General features: G+C 49.9%; 1 protein-coding gene across 1 annotated transcript; it reads left to right on the plus strand.

The window, feature by feature from the left end:
- The first annotated feature begins 2,079 nt into the window (after positions 1-2,079).
- Positions 2,080-14,448, plus strand: LOC136002982 (uncharacterized). The gene is made up of 7 exons (XM_065658221.1): positions 2,080-2,242; positions 2,633-2,706; positions 2,976-3,160; positions 5,310-5,436; positions 13,365-13,491; positions 13,911-14,103; positions 14,369-14,448. The coding sequence occupies exons 1-6, from the start codon at positions 2,080-2,082 to the stop codon at positions 14,084-14,086; spliced, it is 852 nt and encodes a 283-aa protein (XP_065514293.1). The 3' UTR covers positions 14,087-14,103; positions 14,369-14,448.
- The last annotated feature ends 3,120 nt before the right edge of the window (positions 14,449-17,568 follow it).

Genomic DNA, 17,568 nt, shown 5'->3' on the forward strand with positions numbered 1-17,568 from the left:
ATGAAACTAATCCTAATGTAACTACTAATTGTTGGCTGTGTTATGATACCAAACCTCCTTTTTATGACGCCATAGGGGTTAACAGCACCTATAACGTAAGTAGTGATTCTTCCTCCCACTGTCAGTGGGATGGTAAGAAAAAGGGAATAACCATGCAACATGTCACCGGAGTAGGAGCTTGTATAGGTAAAGTACCGAAATCTAAGCAATCGCTCTGTAGTACTATCCAACCGGAAATAAACAGAACCGAAACATGGATTATTTCTCCAGGTGGGGCTAGATGGATATGTTCTGAAACAGGACTCACCCCGTGTATATCTCTAAGTATGTTCAATGACTCATGGGAGTACTGTATACTAGTTACCATTATCCCGAGAATATTGTATCATCAGGAAAGTGTACTGTATGATCATTGGGATACTGGACATTACCTCATAAAAAGAGAACCAATCACAGCTATCACAATAGCCATGTTGTTAGGAATTGGGGCAGTAGGAGCAAGTACAGGGATAACCTCTCTTATTCAACAAAAACAGGGTTTCAATTCTTTAAGAGCCGCCATCGATGAAGACTTAGAAAGAAATGAGAAATCAATAACTGCGTTAGAGAAATCTTTAACTTCATTATCGGAGGTAGTATTACAAAATAGAAGAGGAATGGATCCTGGTTCACCCAATCCCCCTGGTTAACTATTTTGTTATCTACTATAGCAGGACCTTTAATAATATTAGTGTTAATTCCGACCTTCGGGTCCTGTATATTAAATAGAGTTATCAAACTAGTAAAAAACCGATTAGAAGCCGCTCACTTAATGTTATTGGAAAAAAAAAACAGTATGAGCAGATAGAAGAAGACAGAGTTGTTGAACACGAAACTTCCATCCTTTCTCTAGCCCGAGAAACTATTATCCGGTTTGATCAACAAAATGATAAAAAAGGGGAATTGTAATAAACCCGTGTTGTAAATTTGTTAATCAAACCGGTACGTTATCTGGTGCAAACATTTATGAAACAGTACAACTGGGGAAATGTATTGGAGTTGTGTGGGTGAGGTGAGCTGCGCGTGTCCGGAGGGGTGGGGTCGCCGCCTGCGGTGTGGAGGGAAAATGTTGCCTCCGTCCCGCGACCACCGGAGAGCCTGAGGAGACCCCCCCGGCAACCAGACGCGCAGCCGCAGGAGACGTCCGGCCAAGCTGTATCAACTTGAAATCCACCTGGAGACAAAAAAACTATAAAAGAGGGACTCTGGTGGGGGTGGGTTGCGTGCCGTTGGTGGAGCTGAGACTCCCCGGCCGCCCAGCGCTGTTTTGCCTGTTTACTGCTTGCTTGATAAATTCTAATTGGATAATTAAGGTTGGCATACGGTTTCGCTTGTAACAGCCATGAATAAAACACAGAGTGGCACAGAGCTGATGTCAGACATCTGCTCTGGTTGTGGCTGGGATGGAGTTCTCTTCCCAGCAGCCCATGTGGTGCCGAGTGTTGGGTTTGTGAGCAAACCAGCGTTGCAGCTGCGAGCGCTGGTTGTGTTCGATGCTGTGGGCAGGAGTGCGGACCCAGCGTGTGGTGCCCGGGGCCGGGTGCTGAGCTGGGCTGTCCCTTGGGCAGGGACAGCCTGGAAGGCTCGTGGAAAAGGGACATATTTTAAGGAGCAGAAACACAACCTCCTCACGTTTTCCTCAGCATTCGCTCCAAACTGAGAATCAGTGGCAACCCGGAGGATCCTCTTTGTCTGAATCCAAGCAGCAAGAAAGAGACACTAACGAGAGATGCCCCTTTGCGCAGACCGGGCTGAACTTTGCTCAGCTCTAGGGGGATGTAAGCAAACGACTTGCAGAGGGGCTGCAAGGCTGCTCCAGCCCCGCAGTGACAGCAGGGCCACTCTGGTCCCTTCAGGGGGATTCGCTCTGGGGACAGAGGAGCGAGGGCGACACGGGCAGGAGCAGCCCGGGGCGAGGGAAGAGCCCGAGCCGCTGCGGCTCTGGGGCCATTTCTAGTCAGGCCGCGCAGCAGACACCCCCGTTGCTATGGCAGCGGGGGCTTTCCAGGGCCGGCCCCGCGCGGCGCAGCCCCTGTCGCTATGGGAACGGGTCCTTCCCCGAGGGCGGCGCGCTCCGTGCGGGCGGCGGGCTGGCTGAGCGCCGCGCCGTGCGGCGGCGGGGCCGGGCGGGAGTTCGGCACGGCCGGGGGTGACGGGCCGAGCAGCCCCGGTTCCCCCGGGCGGGCGGTGGGAGCCGGTGGAGGTGCAGGAGGGGAAGCTCTCGGCCCCTGGATTCCCCGAGCGCGGCTGTCGGGGCGGGCTCAGGGAGGAGCTGGGCTGGGAGCTGCGAGGCGCTTCCCGCATCCATCCCTGGGGCGGGCGGGCTGGGGCTGGTGGGGCAGAGGAGCCCCAGGGGTGAGCCAGGGGGGGGTCCGCTGTCACCAGCACTGTCCCGCGGGTGAGCGGGAGGAGGGGCCGGTGCCGTGGCCAGCACGTCCCCAGCCAGGGCAGCACTGGGCGGCAGCAGAGGGGTCAGGGCTGCGACTGCGGAGCAGCCCGAGCTCAGCGTCCTGTTCCCAAATCCTCTGCGCACTTGGGGTGCAGCGTGCGGGTGTTGTGATGACAGCAACAGCTCTGTGCCGTCACCCCTCAGGGGCTCTCTCCGGGCAGGACCTCGGTGAAGGTGTCAGGAGGATGGAGCCAGGCTCTTCTCGGTGGCAGCCAGTGGTAAGACAAGGGGTAATGGGTTCAAACTGGAACACAGGAGGTTCCACTTAAAGATGAGAAGAAACTTCTCAGTGAGGGTGACAGAACCCTGGACCGGGCTGCCCAGGGAGGTTGTGGAGTCTCCTTCTCTGCAGACATTCAAACCTGTCTGGACACCTTCCTGTGTAATCTCATCTGGGTGTTCCTGCTCCGGCGGGGGGATTGGACTGGATGAGCTTTCAAAGTCCCTTCCAATCCCTGACATTCTGTGATTCTGCGATTCTGTGAAGGTGCAGGAGACCCACAGGCAGCTGGAGCAGATGCTGCAGCAGGAGAAGGAGCAGCGGGCGGCTCAGCTGCTATGGCAGCGGCAGGACGCGAGGCAGGAGCGGGCAGAGCTGCTGGCGCAGCACCAGCAGCGCCTGAGTGCGCTGGAGCAGCAGCACCAGCTGGAGCGGCTGCAGGAGCTGCAGAGGTGAGAGCGGCACCAGTGGCACACGCGTGGGGCCGGTACTCCGGGTCTGGGCAAAGGAACCAGAGAATGGTTTGGGGAGGCGGTGAAAGGAGAAGATCAGAGTCCAGAAGCGCTGGGTTGTGGGCAGCTGGGTGGCTCGTGGAGTGGGGGTTCGCTTTGTAGGTGGACACAAGGATCTGGCTGGAGACATCATGTCAGAGTGGAGGCGCTGTGTTTTGAAAGGAGTTGTACCCCATGTTTTCTCTACCCCAAATCCCTTTTGTTCGGATGAACGAGGCACTGACATGTTTTGGGTTAATGAGAAATCTGGTTTTGGAGAAGCCCATAACCCCCAGCCGTGTCCGTCCCAGATGTGTCCGTCCCAGATGTGTCCGTCCCAGATGTGGATGCCAGTCAGTGGAATGCCCTGTGACAGCCCACCGTGCTGGCCCAGCTCCTGGGACCTGGTTCCACATACAGTCACATGTGTGCACACACACACATACATGTATACACACACACCTACATACATGCACACGCATGTGCGCACACACCTGTGCAGATATTCTCATAGAATCCCAGGATGGAGGGGCAAGGATCACCTGGTCCAACCTTTCCTGGCACAAGCCCGGTCTAGATGAGCTGGCCCAGCGCCCCGTCCAGCTGAATCTTTAAAGTCTCCAATTTTGGAGAATTCACCACATCCCTGGGGAGATTATTCCAATGGCTGGTGGCTCTCCTGGTGAAAAATTTCCTTCTTGTGTCCAGTCAAGATCTCCCCAGGAGTAGCTTGTACCCATCAGCCCTTGTCTTTTCCCTGGGACTCCTTGTACAAAGGGCATGTCCATCTTTGTAGCCACCCTGGAAACACTGGAACATGGTGCTGAGCTCTCCCTGAGCTGCCTTTTCTCCAGGCTGAACAAGCCGGGTTCTCTCAGCCTTTGCTCGTATGGCGGCTGCCCGGTCCTTTGATCATCTCTGTGGCCCTTCTCTGGACCCTCTTCAGCCTGTCCGCATCTGGCTTGGCTGAAAGGGACTTAATTTTCTTCATGCAGTTATATAATTATTACTGTGGTAATCTGAGGGTATGAGGGAAAGAATGATTTGAAGAGGACAGGACACTTTTTATAGCCGTCACGTGTTTTGCAACACAGTGTTCGTTGGTCCCTGCCAAGACGATCACAGAGGTGGTGGCTGGGGTTCTGTGATGGAAATGCTTTTCTTCTGGTATTGAAGCCCAAATCGCCTCTAACAGTCTTAGAGCAGTGAATCTGGAAGTGTTGGTTTGCCTCAGCAGGCAAAGCCTCTGCTCCCCAGCGGAGCTCTGTGACCGCTGTGTCACTTGTCAACACCGTCACTGACTGCAAGGGCAGTGTAAAAACCGGGTGCTTTGGAAAGCTCCCCTGCTCTCTGCTGATGTTCCAAATCTGTCTCACGTGCACCCTGAAAATACACATTGATGCAGGAAAGCAGACCTCAGGAAGGTCTGGCCCTGCAGGCTGGACATCCCCAGCCCTGGATCAGCCGGGTGATGCAATAGCACAGCCTCCTGATGTCATAGTGCGTTTCCATGACAGTCCCAGGCTGTCCCCAGGGTCCCCTGGCCACTGACACCACAACCTCTCTTGCCAGATCTCTGGCTGCCCTCACTGCTCGCCACGCTCTGTGCCGCAGAGACAAAGCAGATGCAGACGTTGTCATCCTCATCCCTTTTGACGGCCGCGGCTGAGACAGGTGAAGTCCTGACACTCTTCCTTCCCTGCCCGAGTTCAGCATCAGGGATGAGCTCCATTGCGCCTGAGGGGATTTGCATCCCCAGGCCTTGAACAAATCCACTGATGAGGAATCCACAGCTGCTCTGGACAACCTGTTCAGGGTCTCACCCACCTAATAGTGAAAAATGTTCTTTATCGAGAGCATTGGTATTCTCTGGTGAGACAGGACTCACATGGTACAGGACCAGGATGTCACCAGTGGGTAACTGAGATGGCTTAGAAAACCCCTGTCAAAGATATTAGCAAAAGTGGTTTTAATATGATGTAGAAGCGCAACTTGCCATCGAAGTTGGTTAAGGTTCACTATTACTGTTTGGCACAATCATTTGAACAGTGATTGAAAACTCCTAAGGCACAGGTCAAAGTACCAAGATGCTCTTCTGCTCTTTCCTCAGGCTTTATCAGCATCTCGCAGCATGGACGGAGCCCGAGTGGGGACTTGGAGACCTCATGGCCCATGGGGCCCCATCGTGGCCCAGTTCACCAGCCCTGGACCCAAATACTCAGTCCGAGGAACAACAGGTAAAACAAGGATCCGAGTGGTGTGTTGAGCACACCCGTGGTAAAATCAGCTACAAACCCGTTTCCGTTTTTCTCCCTTCTCACAGAAACCCCCTGCTCCTAAAACCTTCCCATGCAAACCCAGTACGTGTGAGGTTTTTTTGTTTGTTTGTTTGTTAGTTTTTAGTTTTCCATGATTATCACTGGAGCCAGACTGTCAGGAGGTCCTGTTTCTTTTTAAGATTATTTAGCAATGCAGTTGCAGAAGCATTTATGCTTAGAGATTTACTGTTTGTCAGTGTCGTGGTTTGATTGCGGGGTGACAATAAAACCGTGGCAGATGTACTGTTAACCTCCTCTCCCCCGCCTTTTCCCTTCAGCCCCTCCCTCCCTCCCCTTGCCACTAAGGACAGGCAGTTGGGAGGGAAAGAAGGACCGAGAGAAGAGAGTTGGAAAAAATTAAACATGTTTTACTAATGTTACTAATAAGAAATAGAGAAAATAATACAAAATATACAAAACCAATCTTGAAAGTCCCGGCAACTGCTCTGGCAGATGTGGGGCTGGCACCCTAAGTCCTGGACTGGACTCTGCGGCCAACCGGAACTGGATTCAGTCTGCACTAGGCCTCAGTTCGCAGGGACAACTCACAAGGTCCTCTCCCTATGTTGGCCGTAAGGGAAAGGGACGAGATCTTTGTGATCCCCCACCTTTATATGAAGTATGGGGTGAATGGGATGGAATACTTTAGTTGGTCAATTTTCAGTTTACCTCCTGCTTGCACATCTCGCGGGATGCATCACTATCAATGACCTTGCATTCCATTGCTATGTCTACCAAAACATGTAGCTAGCTTTCAGGAAAACTGCAGTTAGTAAGAAGACTTTAGCTGACAGGGAAATTCACTGAAAGAGAAACTTGTTTTTAACAAAACCAGGACATTCCACCCCTTATGACATGCCATTCACGGCATACTTAGACCTTATCAATACAATCTAATTAATTACTACTACTATATATATACACATATGTACATATATACACAAGTATAATTCATTATTCTCTTAGTCTGTGGACCATCCTTCAAAAAGTTCATTAAGTTCATTTATCACAACAGTCTCCCAGGGCAGGAAAAAATGGTACATCTAGTGCATCTCATGACCACTGTTTGTGGGTTAAAGACATCAACTTCAAAGAAGTTGTCAGGCGCCACTCGTAGAGGCTAGCTCTGGTTTCATCACCACTGTCTTGATCTGAAAGACACTTATTAAACACTGTTAGTATGGCAGTTAACATAATGCAGTTCAGTATTGAATATTTTCACCTAAAATCAAATCCCCTTGAGGTACACACCGAACTTCTCCATCCTTAAGCATCACCCACCAGATGCTGCCAGTTCCTTGGGCAAAAATAGTCCCATGAATGGGCTTGCCTTTGCCTGAGGCAGGAGTAACCCAGACTGCCTTCCCTAACATATTTTTCATGTGTACTACAGGGACTTTATCTCCTTCTACAGTACGTAGAAGTTCTGATTGGGCAGGCCCGGCTCGATTGGTTGATCCCCTAGTGTTGACCAACCAAGTGGCTTTTGCTAAATGTGAATCCCAGTTTTTAAAGGTTCCACCACCCAGTGCTTTTAGTGTCGTTTCTAACAAACCATTGTACCTTTCAGTTTTCCCAGGAGCTGGTGCTTGATATGGAATGTGATATACCCACTCAATACCATGTTTTTTGGCCCCGTTGTCTATAAGACTGTTTTTGAAATGAGTGCCATTGTCTGATTCAATTCTTTCTGGCGTACCATGTCGCCAAAGGACTTGCTTTTCAAGGCCCAAGATCGTATTCCGGGCTGTAGCATGGGGTACAGCATATGTTTCCAACCATCCGGTGGTTGCTTCTACCATTCTAAGTACATAGTGCTTACCTTGACGTGTTTGTGGAAGTGTAATATAATCAATTTGCCAAGCCTCTCCATACTTATACTTTACACCATCGCCCTCCATACCATACAGGCTTTAACCTTTTAGCTTGTTTGATTTCGGTGCAAGTTTCACATTCATTAATAACCTGTGAAATAGCGTCCATAGTTAAGTCCACCCCTCGATCACAAGCCCATTTATATGTTGCATCTCTACCTTGATGCCCTGAAGCATCATGGGCCCACTGAGCTAGGAAAAGTTCACCTTTATGTTGCCAGTCCAAGTCGGCTTCAGCTACTTTAATCTTAGCAGCTTGATCCACTTGATGGTTGTTTTGATGTTCCTCGGTGGCTCGACTTTGAGGCACATGAGCATCTACATGACAAACTTTCACAGGCAGGCTCTCTAGCCGAGCAGCAATGTCTTGCCACAGAGTGGGGCCCCAAATGGGTTTACCTCTGCATTGCCAGTCGTTTTTCTTCCATTGCTGTAGCCACCCCCACAAGGCATTTGCCACCATCCATGAGTCAGTGTAGAGATAAAGCATTGGCCACTTTTCTCATTCACCAATGTCCAAGGCCAGCTGGATGGCTTTCACTTCTGCAAATTGACTAGATTCACCTTGTCCTTCAGTGGCTTCTGTAGCTCGTCGTGTGGGACTCCACACAGCAGCTTTCCACCTTCGATGTTTTCCTACAAGACGGCAGGATCCATCTGTGAACAGGGCATACTGCTTTTCAGTCTCTGAAAGGGTATTATACGGTGGTGCTTCTTCAGCACGTGTTACTTCCTCCGCATCTGGAGACATCCCAAAGCATTTACTTTCTGGCCAGTCTGTAATCACATCTAAGATCCCTGGGCGATTGGGACTTCCAATTCGAGCTCGTTGTGTGATCAGTGCAATCCATTTACTCCACGTAGCATCGGTTGCATGATGCTTGGAGGGAACCTTCCCTTTGAACATCCAGCTTAGCACCGGCAGTCGAGGTGCCAGGAGGAGCTGTGCTTCAGTACCAATCACTTCTGAAGTGGCTCAGACTCCCTCATAAGCTGCAGGTATTTCCTTTTCAGTTGGAGTATAGTTGGCCTCAGATCCTTTGTATTCTCGACTCCAAAAACCTAAGGGTCGACCTCGGGTTTCTCCTGGTGCTTTCTGCCAGAGGCTCCAGGTAGGACCATTATCTCCAGCTGCGGTGTAAAGCACATTTTTAACATCTAATCCAGTCCAAACTGGTCCAAGGGCCACCGCATGAGTTATCTCACGCTTAATTTGTTCAAAGGCTTGTCGTTGTTCTGGTCCCCACTCAAATTGGTTCTTTTTACGAGTCACTCGATAGAGAGGGCTCACAATCTGGCTGTAGTCGGGAATATGCATTCTCCAAAAATCTACAACACCCAAGAAAGTCTGTGTCTGCTTCTTATTAGCAGGTGGAGACATAGCTGCAATTTTGTTGATCACTTCCATTGGGATCTGACGACGACCATCTTGCCATTTTATTCCTAAAAACTGGATCTCTTGCGCAGGTCCCTCGACCTTACTACATTTTATGGCAAAACCAGCATCCAAAAGAATATGAATTATTCTCTCACCTTTCTCCAAGACTTCTTTCTCTGTGTCACCCCATACAATGATGTCATCAATATACTGCAAGTGTTCTGGTGCTTTACCTTCTTCCAGCGTGGTTTGAATCAGTCCACGGCAGATGGTAGGACTGTGTTTCCACCCGTGGGGCAAGCAATTCCACGTGTACTGGATGCCCCTCCAGGTGAAAGCAAACTGCCGCCTGCATTCTGCTGCTAAAGGGATAGAGAAAAATACATTAGCAATGTCTATGGTGGCATACCACTTGGCTGCCTTTGACTCCAGTTCAAATTGCAGTTCTAGCATATCAGGCACAGCAGCACTCAACGGTGGCATAACTTCATTCAGGCCACGATAGTCTACAGTTAGTCTCCACTTGTCACTAGACTTATGCACTGGCCAAATCGGGCTGTTAAAAGGTGAGCGAGTCTTACTAATCACACCCTGGCTTTCTAGTTGATGAATCAGCTTCTGAATAGGAATCAAAGAGTCTCAATTGGTGCGATATTGTCGGCGATGCACCTTCGTGGTAGCAACTGGCACCTGCTGATCATCAACCATCAGCAGTCCTACAAGAGAAGGGTCGTCTGAAAGACCAGGCAAATCAGACAGCTGTTCAATATTCTCAGTGTCCACAGCTGCTATACCAAATGCCCACCGATACCATTCTGGGTCCTTAAAATACCCTCTCCTGAGGTATTCTATGCCAAGGTTGCACGGAGCACCTGGGCCAGTCACAATGGGATACTTTTGCCAGTTTTTCCCAGTTAGGCTCATTTCAGCCTCTACAACAGTCAGTTCCTGGAATCCCCCAGTCACTCCAACAATATTGACGGGTTGTGTTCCTTTATACTTGGAATTATCGTGCACTGAGAACCAGTGTCCACCAAAGCTTTGTACTCCTGGGGGTGTGTTGTACCCGGCCATTGTATCTGTACAGTCCAATAAGCTCTGTTATCCCTTTCCTCCGCCTGGCTGGAGGCAGGGCCCCTCTAATCTCTGTTTTGCACGGTCTCTGGGTATGAATTAGACGTTCCTTCACGAGCATCAGAATCTCTTCTGCCCCTTTTGTAAACTGGAGCAGTCATTTTCCTAGGAGCTTTTCCTTTTAACTCATGTACTCGTTCTTGAAGTTCTGAGGTAGGTGTTCCATGCCACCTATTCATGTTTTCTCCCTGCTCATGCAGGAAGAACCACAGTGAACGTCTTTTTGTGGACTGCCTCCGTCCTCTCTCTTGGGATTGGAAGCGCCTTCTCCTAATAGCTGAAACATAGGTTCGTGCAGGTCATGAATGGTACGTGTCTTCTCTGAGTGCTTTGATTTCTTGCAACAGCTTTTCAAACCGGTCATCAGATTTTTCACACAGTCTCTCCACAGCAGAGACACAAGCCCGTAGAGAACCAGCAAGGCTGTCCTCGTCGTCTCGGAGCTGCTCAATCACGTCAGAAACCCTTTGTCTACCACTAGCTGTCCAGATCATTCCTGCCAATGACTTAGCATATGGAGGTGGTGCACTTTGTACAAATCTGTGCCACATAGGTCATGTACAATCAATTCTATCTGGGTCTGTCCCCTCTTGGCTGTTTGGCCCAAAATAGATGATCTCTCGCACAGCTAATTCTCTCAGGAACTGGATACCTCCCTCCATAGTATTCCATTTCCCTGATGTGCATATGCAATCTTCCTTGTAGGGAAATCTTACTTGCATAGCTGTCAGGAGTCAGGTCCAGAGGGTAGTGGGGTTGTGCTCTCTTGAAATTGCCCTATCAATGGTGGAATCCTTTGACAGAGATCCCAGCTGCTTGGCTTCACCACCTTCCAATTCTATTGTTTCAGCCCCATTATCCCAGCATCGGAGCAACCAGGTTACGATATTCTCGCCTTCACGATGACTAAAGTCTTTTCACAGTTCTCTCAGCTCACCTGGAGAAAAGGACGCGAATAGTGGTCACTTCCTCTCCTCCCTGTGCTGATGATGCCCCTTGGGTTGATGTTGGCCCTGTGTCATCATCTACTGGCCCTTTGCCATCACCTGCAGCACGAGTAGTCTTTCTTGTGACTTTCTTACAACTGGCAACTGATGCAGATACGGGCTCACCATCCTCTGAATTATTTCCAGAGTCTGAATGACTGTCACTGGCATTGGCATAATCACAGTGGTTGTTATGATTATAACAGCAACAGTGCCCAGCATGTGAGGAAGGAGGGGCTGCCTTGTTAGCCTTTGAGGCTGGAGGAGTAACAGCATCTACAGTGGAGGAGGCAGCAGTGACCTTGGCAGCCGGAGCTTGAGCCTCGGTCGGGGGGACTGGGGCTTTAGCTGCCTTTTGTTTCGAGCGGCTCGGAGTGCTTTTTGCCTCAGCAGATGCAACGCAAATCTCAGGACTCAAAAGAGACGCGAACCTCCTATTTAACCTCATTTCTCTTAACACTAGCACAAGCACAAGCACATTCAGCAAGCCAGATAGCGCCATCATAGTTCTATCAAAGCTCCAAGGATATTCAGAGCTCTCAAAAATATTTGTAAACTGTCCTAGTGAGAAAGTGAAAGTATTGTTAGTCAACCTTTCTAAAGATTCGCTTGACCAATTAGCAAACACATAGCTGTATTGCTCTTTTATCTCTTGTGGAGGTTTTTCAAGGTAAAGGAGAAACGAGTAGAAATTCATTATCGGCTGCAGTATAATGAAGTAAACCAGTGCCAAACCGCACAGTATCATCATGACCATCGTCCAGTTTCTTGTTGTTACATAATATACACATTGCTTCACGAAGAATGCCCAACACAGGTAGGGAACCATGGAACACAATGTACAAAATAACTGATACAACTTAGGCCCCACCAGAGATCCCTGATGAAGACTCTGGAGTACCAAAGATGGAATTCCGGTAAAGGGCGGGGTTATGGAAATAATTTATGTTTAATGCATTAACTAAGCACTAGAAACAAATGAATATGTGATAGGTATATGTAATAAATACCAAGAAGTGCGAATCACACGCTTGCTCGATTAGAGCGATTAGATCCTTCTTGTGTCCAGTCAGGATCTCCCCAGGAGTAGCTTGTACCCATCAGCCCTTGTCTTTTCCCTGGGACTCCTTGTGCAAAGGGTGTCCATCTTTGTAGCCACCCTGGAAACACTGGAACATGGTGCTGAGCTCTCCCTGAGCTGCCTTTTCTCCAGGCTGAACAAGCCCGGTTCTCTCAGCCTTTGCTCGTATGGCGGCTGCCCAGTCCTTTGATCATCTCTGTGGCCCTTCTCTCGACCCTCTCCAGCCTGTCCACATCTGGTTTGGCTGAAAGGGACTTAATTTTCTTCATGCAGTTATATAATTATTACTGCGGTAATCTGAGGGTATGAGGGAAAGAATGATTTGAGGAGGACAGGACACTTTTTATAGCCGTCACGTGTTTTGCAACACAGTGTTCGTTGGTCCCTGCCAAGACGATCACAGAGGTGGTGGCTGGGGTTCTGTGATGGAAATGCTTTTGTTCTGGTATTGAAGCCCAAATCGCCTCTAACAGTCTTAGAGCAGTGAATCTGGAAGTGTTGGTTTGCCTCAGCAGGCAAAGCCTCTGCTCCCCAGCGGAGCTCTGTGACCGCTGTGTCACTTGTCAACACCGTCACTGAGCGCAAGGGCAGTGTAAAAACTGGGTGCTTTGGAAAGCTCCCCCGCTCTCTGCTGACGTTCAAAACCTGTCTCATATGCACCCTGAAAATACACATTGAGGCAGGAAAGCAGATCTCAAGAAGGTCTGACCCTGCAGGCTGGACATCCCCAGCCCTGGATCAGCCGGGTGATGCAATAGCACAGCCTCTCGATGTCATAGTGCGTTTCCATGACAGTCCCAGGCTGTCCCCAGGGTCCCCTGGCCGCTGACACCACAACCTCTCTTGCCAGATCTCTGGCTGCCCTCACTGCTCGCCACGCTCTGTGCCGCAGAGACGAAGCAGATGCAGACGTTGTCGTCCTCATCCCTTTCAACGGCCACGGCTGAGACAGGTGGAGTCCTGAGACTCCTCCTTCCCTGCCCTAGTTCAGCATCAGGGGTGAGCTCCATTGTGCCTGAGGGGATTTGCATCCCCAGGCCTTGAGCAAATCCACTGATGAGGAATCCACAACTGCTCTGGGCAACCTGTTCCAGGGTCTTGCCAACCTCATAGTAAAAAATGTTCTTTTATCGAGAACATTGGTATTCTCTGGTGAGACAGGACTCTCATGGTACAGGAACAAGATGTCACCAGTGGGTGATTGAGATGGCTTAGAGAACCCCTGTCAAGGATATTAGCAAAAGTGCTTTTAATATGATGTTGTAAAAGTGCGACTTAACCAAGTTTGATGGCAAGTTCACTCTATCAGTGTACGGCACAATCATTTGAACAGTGATTGAAAACTCCTAAAGCACAGGTCAAAGTAGCAAGACACTCTTCTGCTCTTTCCTCAGGCTTTATCAGCATCTCGCAGCATGGACAGAGCCCGGGTGGGGACTTGGAGACCTCATGGCCCATGGGGCCCCATCATGGCCCAGTTCACCAGCCCTGGACCCAAATACTCAGTCCGAGGAACAACAGGTAAAACAAGGATCAGAGTGGTGCGTTGAGCTCACCCGTGGTAAAATCAGCTACAAACCTGTTTCCCTTTTTCCCCCTTCTCAGAGAAGCCCCCTGCTCCTAAAACCTTCCCACGCAAACCCAGTACATGTGAGGTTGGTTTGTTTGTTTGTTAATTTTTATTTCTCTATGATTATCACTGGAGCCAGACTGTCAGGAGGTCCAGTTTCTTTTTAAGATTTAGCAATGCAGTTGCAGAAGCTTTTGTGCTTAGAGATTTACTGTTTGTTACTGCAAGGCACAGTACAGCTCACCTTTATTACTCTTGGAGGAAAAAGGATGGGAATTTGGTGAGCTCAGCAGCTCAGTCTCCTGCAGCTTCAAAGGAGCTTTGAAATGCAGTTGCCTGCATGTGGCCTTTCACATGCTGTTCTTCATAGGTTACCTGAACCACAATCCCCTAAAGCCCCCACTTACTCCTGTCAAGGGGCAGAACCTCCTGCAGAAGGCAGCTGCTCGCCAGGTCCTCGATATTGCCTGGAGCCTCAATGGCCGGGAATGGGGAGTACGTGGCTCCAGCCTCTCCCATGGGTGGACTTCCCGAGATAAACTTTGAGATCATGCCTGCACCAAGTGAGTAACATTTCTCCAACTGTTTGTTCAGATAAGACTAGGATATTTTCACATTTCCCTGCAGCAGTGGCACAAAAGTTAGATGGGTGCAAAATAGAGATGGGTACAAAAGGCTCAGCTCACCCCTTCAATGAGCTGTAGATGTTTTCCAGCAGCTGGCACTTCTGCAGCGGTTAAGGAGAGCAGCTCTTGTTGAAATTGCCTCCTTGGCTTGAGAAAAAAGGCCACATCTTCACTGCTTTTGTGCTGTTGTCCTCTGCCCTAGGTGATTACTGCCCTGAGAAGTCCAACAGACACGTCCTTAAGTGCCCTCCTGGGCAGTCCACGTCCTTCCGGCATAGAGGCATCAAAACCGACCTCCCTCCAGGTAAGTGACTGCGGGGAGACGCCTACCCTTGCGTAGCATATGAGGCACGGTCTCTCGATAAGGTGCAGGGAGAGACATTTATTACAAATTCAGACTTGTATTTATACTTGACAGGATTGCTGATTTGCTAAGTTAGGCATTACATAAGTGATACATTTTGTGTTCCTACCAAGGTTGCTACCAGAAAAGCGTTTTTTGATGTCACAAGTTACGCTCTGTCCTTGATGTATCAGTCCTATATCAATCCCTCTGACCTTAATGTATCAATCAGTACAGTCCTTGCTTCTTGTTTTTCCACCAACGCTTGTTCCCCTGCTGTTGACTCTTGTAGTTTCTCACAGGCTCCATGTCAGAATACCACCACACCCTTGCAGCTCAAGCATCCTCTACTGACAATCTGCTGCTCAGCTTGTTAACCAGGGCCAGTTCAAAGCCTCCACTGCAGGACACAGCTGTTTCCTGACAAGCTTCCTTCATGTGCAGTAGAAGCCAGTGGGGAGTGCTCCTGGTTGGCTGCAGATGCCTTGGTAGGTGCTTGTGCTCATCTCTCAGCCCCAAGGTCTGATCTGTGCCTTTCCTCCCACCCAAGCTGTGCTGCTGGCTCTGAGGAAATAGGGGTACAGCGGGCGGATGGTTTTACCAGAGCTGTGAAGTTCCAGTGAACCCCTTGGGGATTTTTTCTTCCTGGTTCTTGCAGTTCCAGCACAAACTCATCTCATCCCACAGAAGCAGTGACAGCTCAGTTTCGGAGCTGCCAACAGTGCCCCAGCGTGGCAGAAGGTGGAAGGATTGGGAAAGGGGGCAGACATCCTTCCTGCTCCTCTGAGCAGGTGTCACAGAGGCACCTCAAAGTCAGTTTTAGGTGAACAACAAGTTCAAACCAGACTTTATTCTGGCCGGAAAAGTGTAGCAAATACACCGACTAGAAACACGGTTTATACAATTAGTTAGCACTGCAACAACATAAAATACAGGTTCAGATATCAGTTGAGGGAATTATTGGGGTACAACAACATAAGAATAATGAGGATGCACAACATGCATGCATTCAGTCACAAGAAACAAAACCAGAGGCCTCTGAGTCCAGAGAACCCACAAGAAATAATCACTCGCCTGGGTTAGGCGAGGGCTCATTCAGGGATCTATCCAGTAAATAACCACTCACCAAACGAGGAGCTGAGGTGCTCTCAATCCCGCAAAGTCTCCTTAGACAGCGTCCCACTCTAAGGAAAGGGCTCCAGTTGAGAGACCCACAGCTCTGAGAAGACCACTCAAAGGGGTCTTCTGTGGGAACTCCGTTTTATAGTCTGGTCAGATGTGGCTGTGGGCATTACAACATGGTCCAGAAGATTTGCAGCTTCTCTGGGCACCTCCTCTGCTAATGACCCTGTCAACCGACTCAGGGTCCCGTTAAGGACCCGGTCAATTGACCGAGGGTCCCACCCTTCCTGCCCCCCCAGCTGGTGGAGGTGAAGTCACCCTGCCGGGGCAGGGGAGGATGTGACTGACAGCACCTTGGTACCACTCTGGTGCGTACGTGGGGACAGGCACAGTGGGGCACAAAAGGTGCTAAAGAGCCATCAACTGCCCCACTGAAGGCTCTAGATCTCAGGGGGACGTGCAGCTGCCACAGCAGCCTTTGCAGGGTGCCTGTCTCTGCCCCAGAGGTTTCTTCTCTTCCCATTCCTCTTGCAGGTCCAGGCACCTACATGTTGCCCAGGGTGCTGGGCCCCAGCACGGTGCACACAGCTGCCAGCCCGTGCGATTCCATGAGGTGGAAGAGTCAACAGAATCACTATGGTGCCAATCTCCCATGGTGAGCTCTGCTTCTCTGCCTTTTTGTAACAGCAGCTGAAGCTGCTCTGCTCTCCTCATGGCAGAAGAGCTGCAAAGCCTGCAGGATCCTTTTTTAGCACATCCTTGGCTGCAATAGGAGCAGAACCCAAGAGCGCACGTGCCCGCTGGCAGGGCCACAGGATTCTCCTGCCATTCCAGCAGGACAGGGGAGGCTCTGCCTCCACCGCTGTCCCTTGTTTTCTAACAGTTACAGTTTTGCTGATGTAGCACTCATCGGCTCTCATGGGAATGTCCCTCCTGCTCTGAGATAAGCCTCATCTCTGCTCCTAGTCCTTGCGGGTTGAATTCGCTTTGCTTGATTGTCACTGTGGAGAGCTGGCAGTGGAGATGAAGGTGGAGGAGAAAAATCCTCAGAGCAATTCCTGAAACATATTTCTGGCAGAAAAACAAACCCCTTCTTTCAGGCATCTGCTCTGAGCTACTTAGGATCAGGATTTCACATCCAGTGGCCACAAAAACACACAAAGAGAAAAATGGCTGCCCACACCTCCACCAACTTGCAATACAAGGGCTGTGGTATTTCCAAATCCTTTACATTCCTGCAGAATTTAAAAACCCTTGGGGAATACCCAGTGATGATCACAAACCCCCGGTGCTCTGCTGCTGTACACATGAACTCCCATCGCGCTCAAGATTGGCCCCTTGGCAACCCGGCAGTGTGAAGAGCTGGCGAGAACTGATGGGAATGGCTCCAGGGGATCTCCTCCTGGAGGTCACAGCTGCTGCAAGGCTGAGCTGTTGCAATGAAAAGTTGAAATCTGCCATCACAGATTCATAGAATCATTTTGGTTGGAAGAGACCCTCAAGATCATCAGTTCCAACCATATCCTAACTCTGGCACTAACCCATATCCCTAAGAGCCTCATCTGTATGTCTTTTAAACCCCTCCAGAGATGGTGACTCCCCCACTTCCCTGGGCAGCCTCTTCCAATGCCCGACAACCCTTTCTGTGAATAAATTTTTTCCTAATATCCAATCTAAACCTCCCCTGGTGCAACTTGAGGCCTTTTCCTCTTGTCCTATAACTTGCTGCCGGGGAGAAGAGACCAACACCCTCCATGCTCCAACCTCCTTTCAGGCAGTTCAGAGATCAGAAGGTCTCCCCTCAGCCTCCTGTTCTCCAGGCTGAACAGCCCCAGGTCCCTCAGCCGCTCCCATCACACTTGTTCTCCAGGGTCTTCAACAGCTTCATTGCCTAGATGATCTTTTGAGGTCAATTCCAATCCCTAACATTCTGTGAT

Source organism: Caloenas nicobarica, unplaced genomic scaffold (assembly GCF_036013445.1).
Source record: "Caloenas nicobarica isolate bCalNic1 unplaced genomic scaffold, bCalNic1.hap1 Scaffold_98, whole genome shotgun sequence".
Lineage (NCBI taxonomy): Eukaryota > Metazoa > Chordata > Aves > Columbiformes > Columbidae > Caloenas > Caloenas nicobarica.

Excerpts from the sequence above, each read along its gene's own strand:
- LOC136002982 (XM_065658221.1), top strand. The coding sequence starts at position 2,080 with ATGGGAACGGGTCCTTCCCCGAGGGCGGCGCGCTCCGTGCGGGCGGCG. Across the intron at positions 2,243-2,632 it reads GGCGGTGGGAGCCGGTGGAG|GGGCTCTCTCCGGGCAGGAC; the intron begins GTGCAGGAGGGG and ends GTCACCCCTCAG. Across the intron at positions 3,161-5,309 it reads CGGCTGCAGGAGCTGCAGAG|GCTTTATCAGCATCTCGCAG; the intron begins GTGAGAGCGGCA and ends CTCTTTCCTCAG.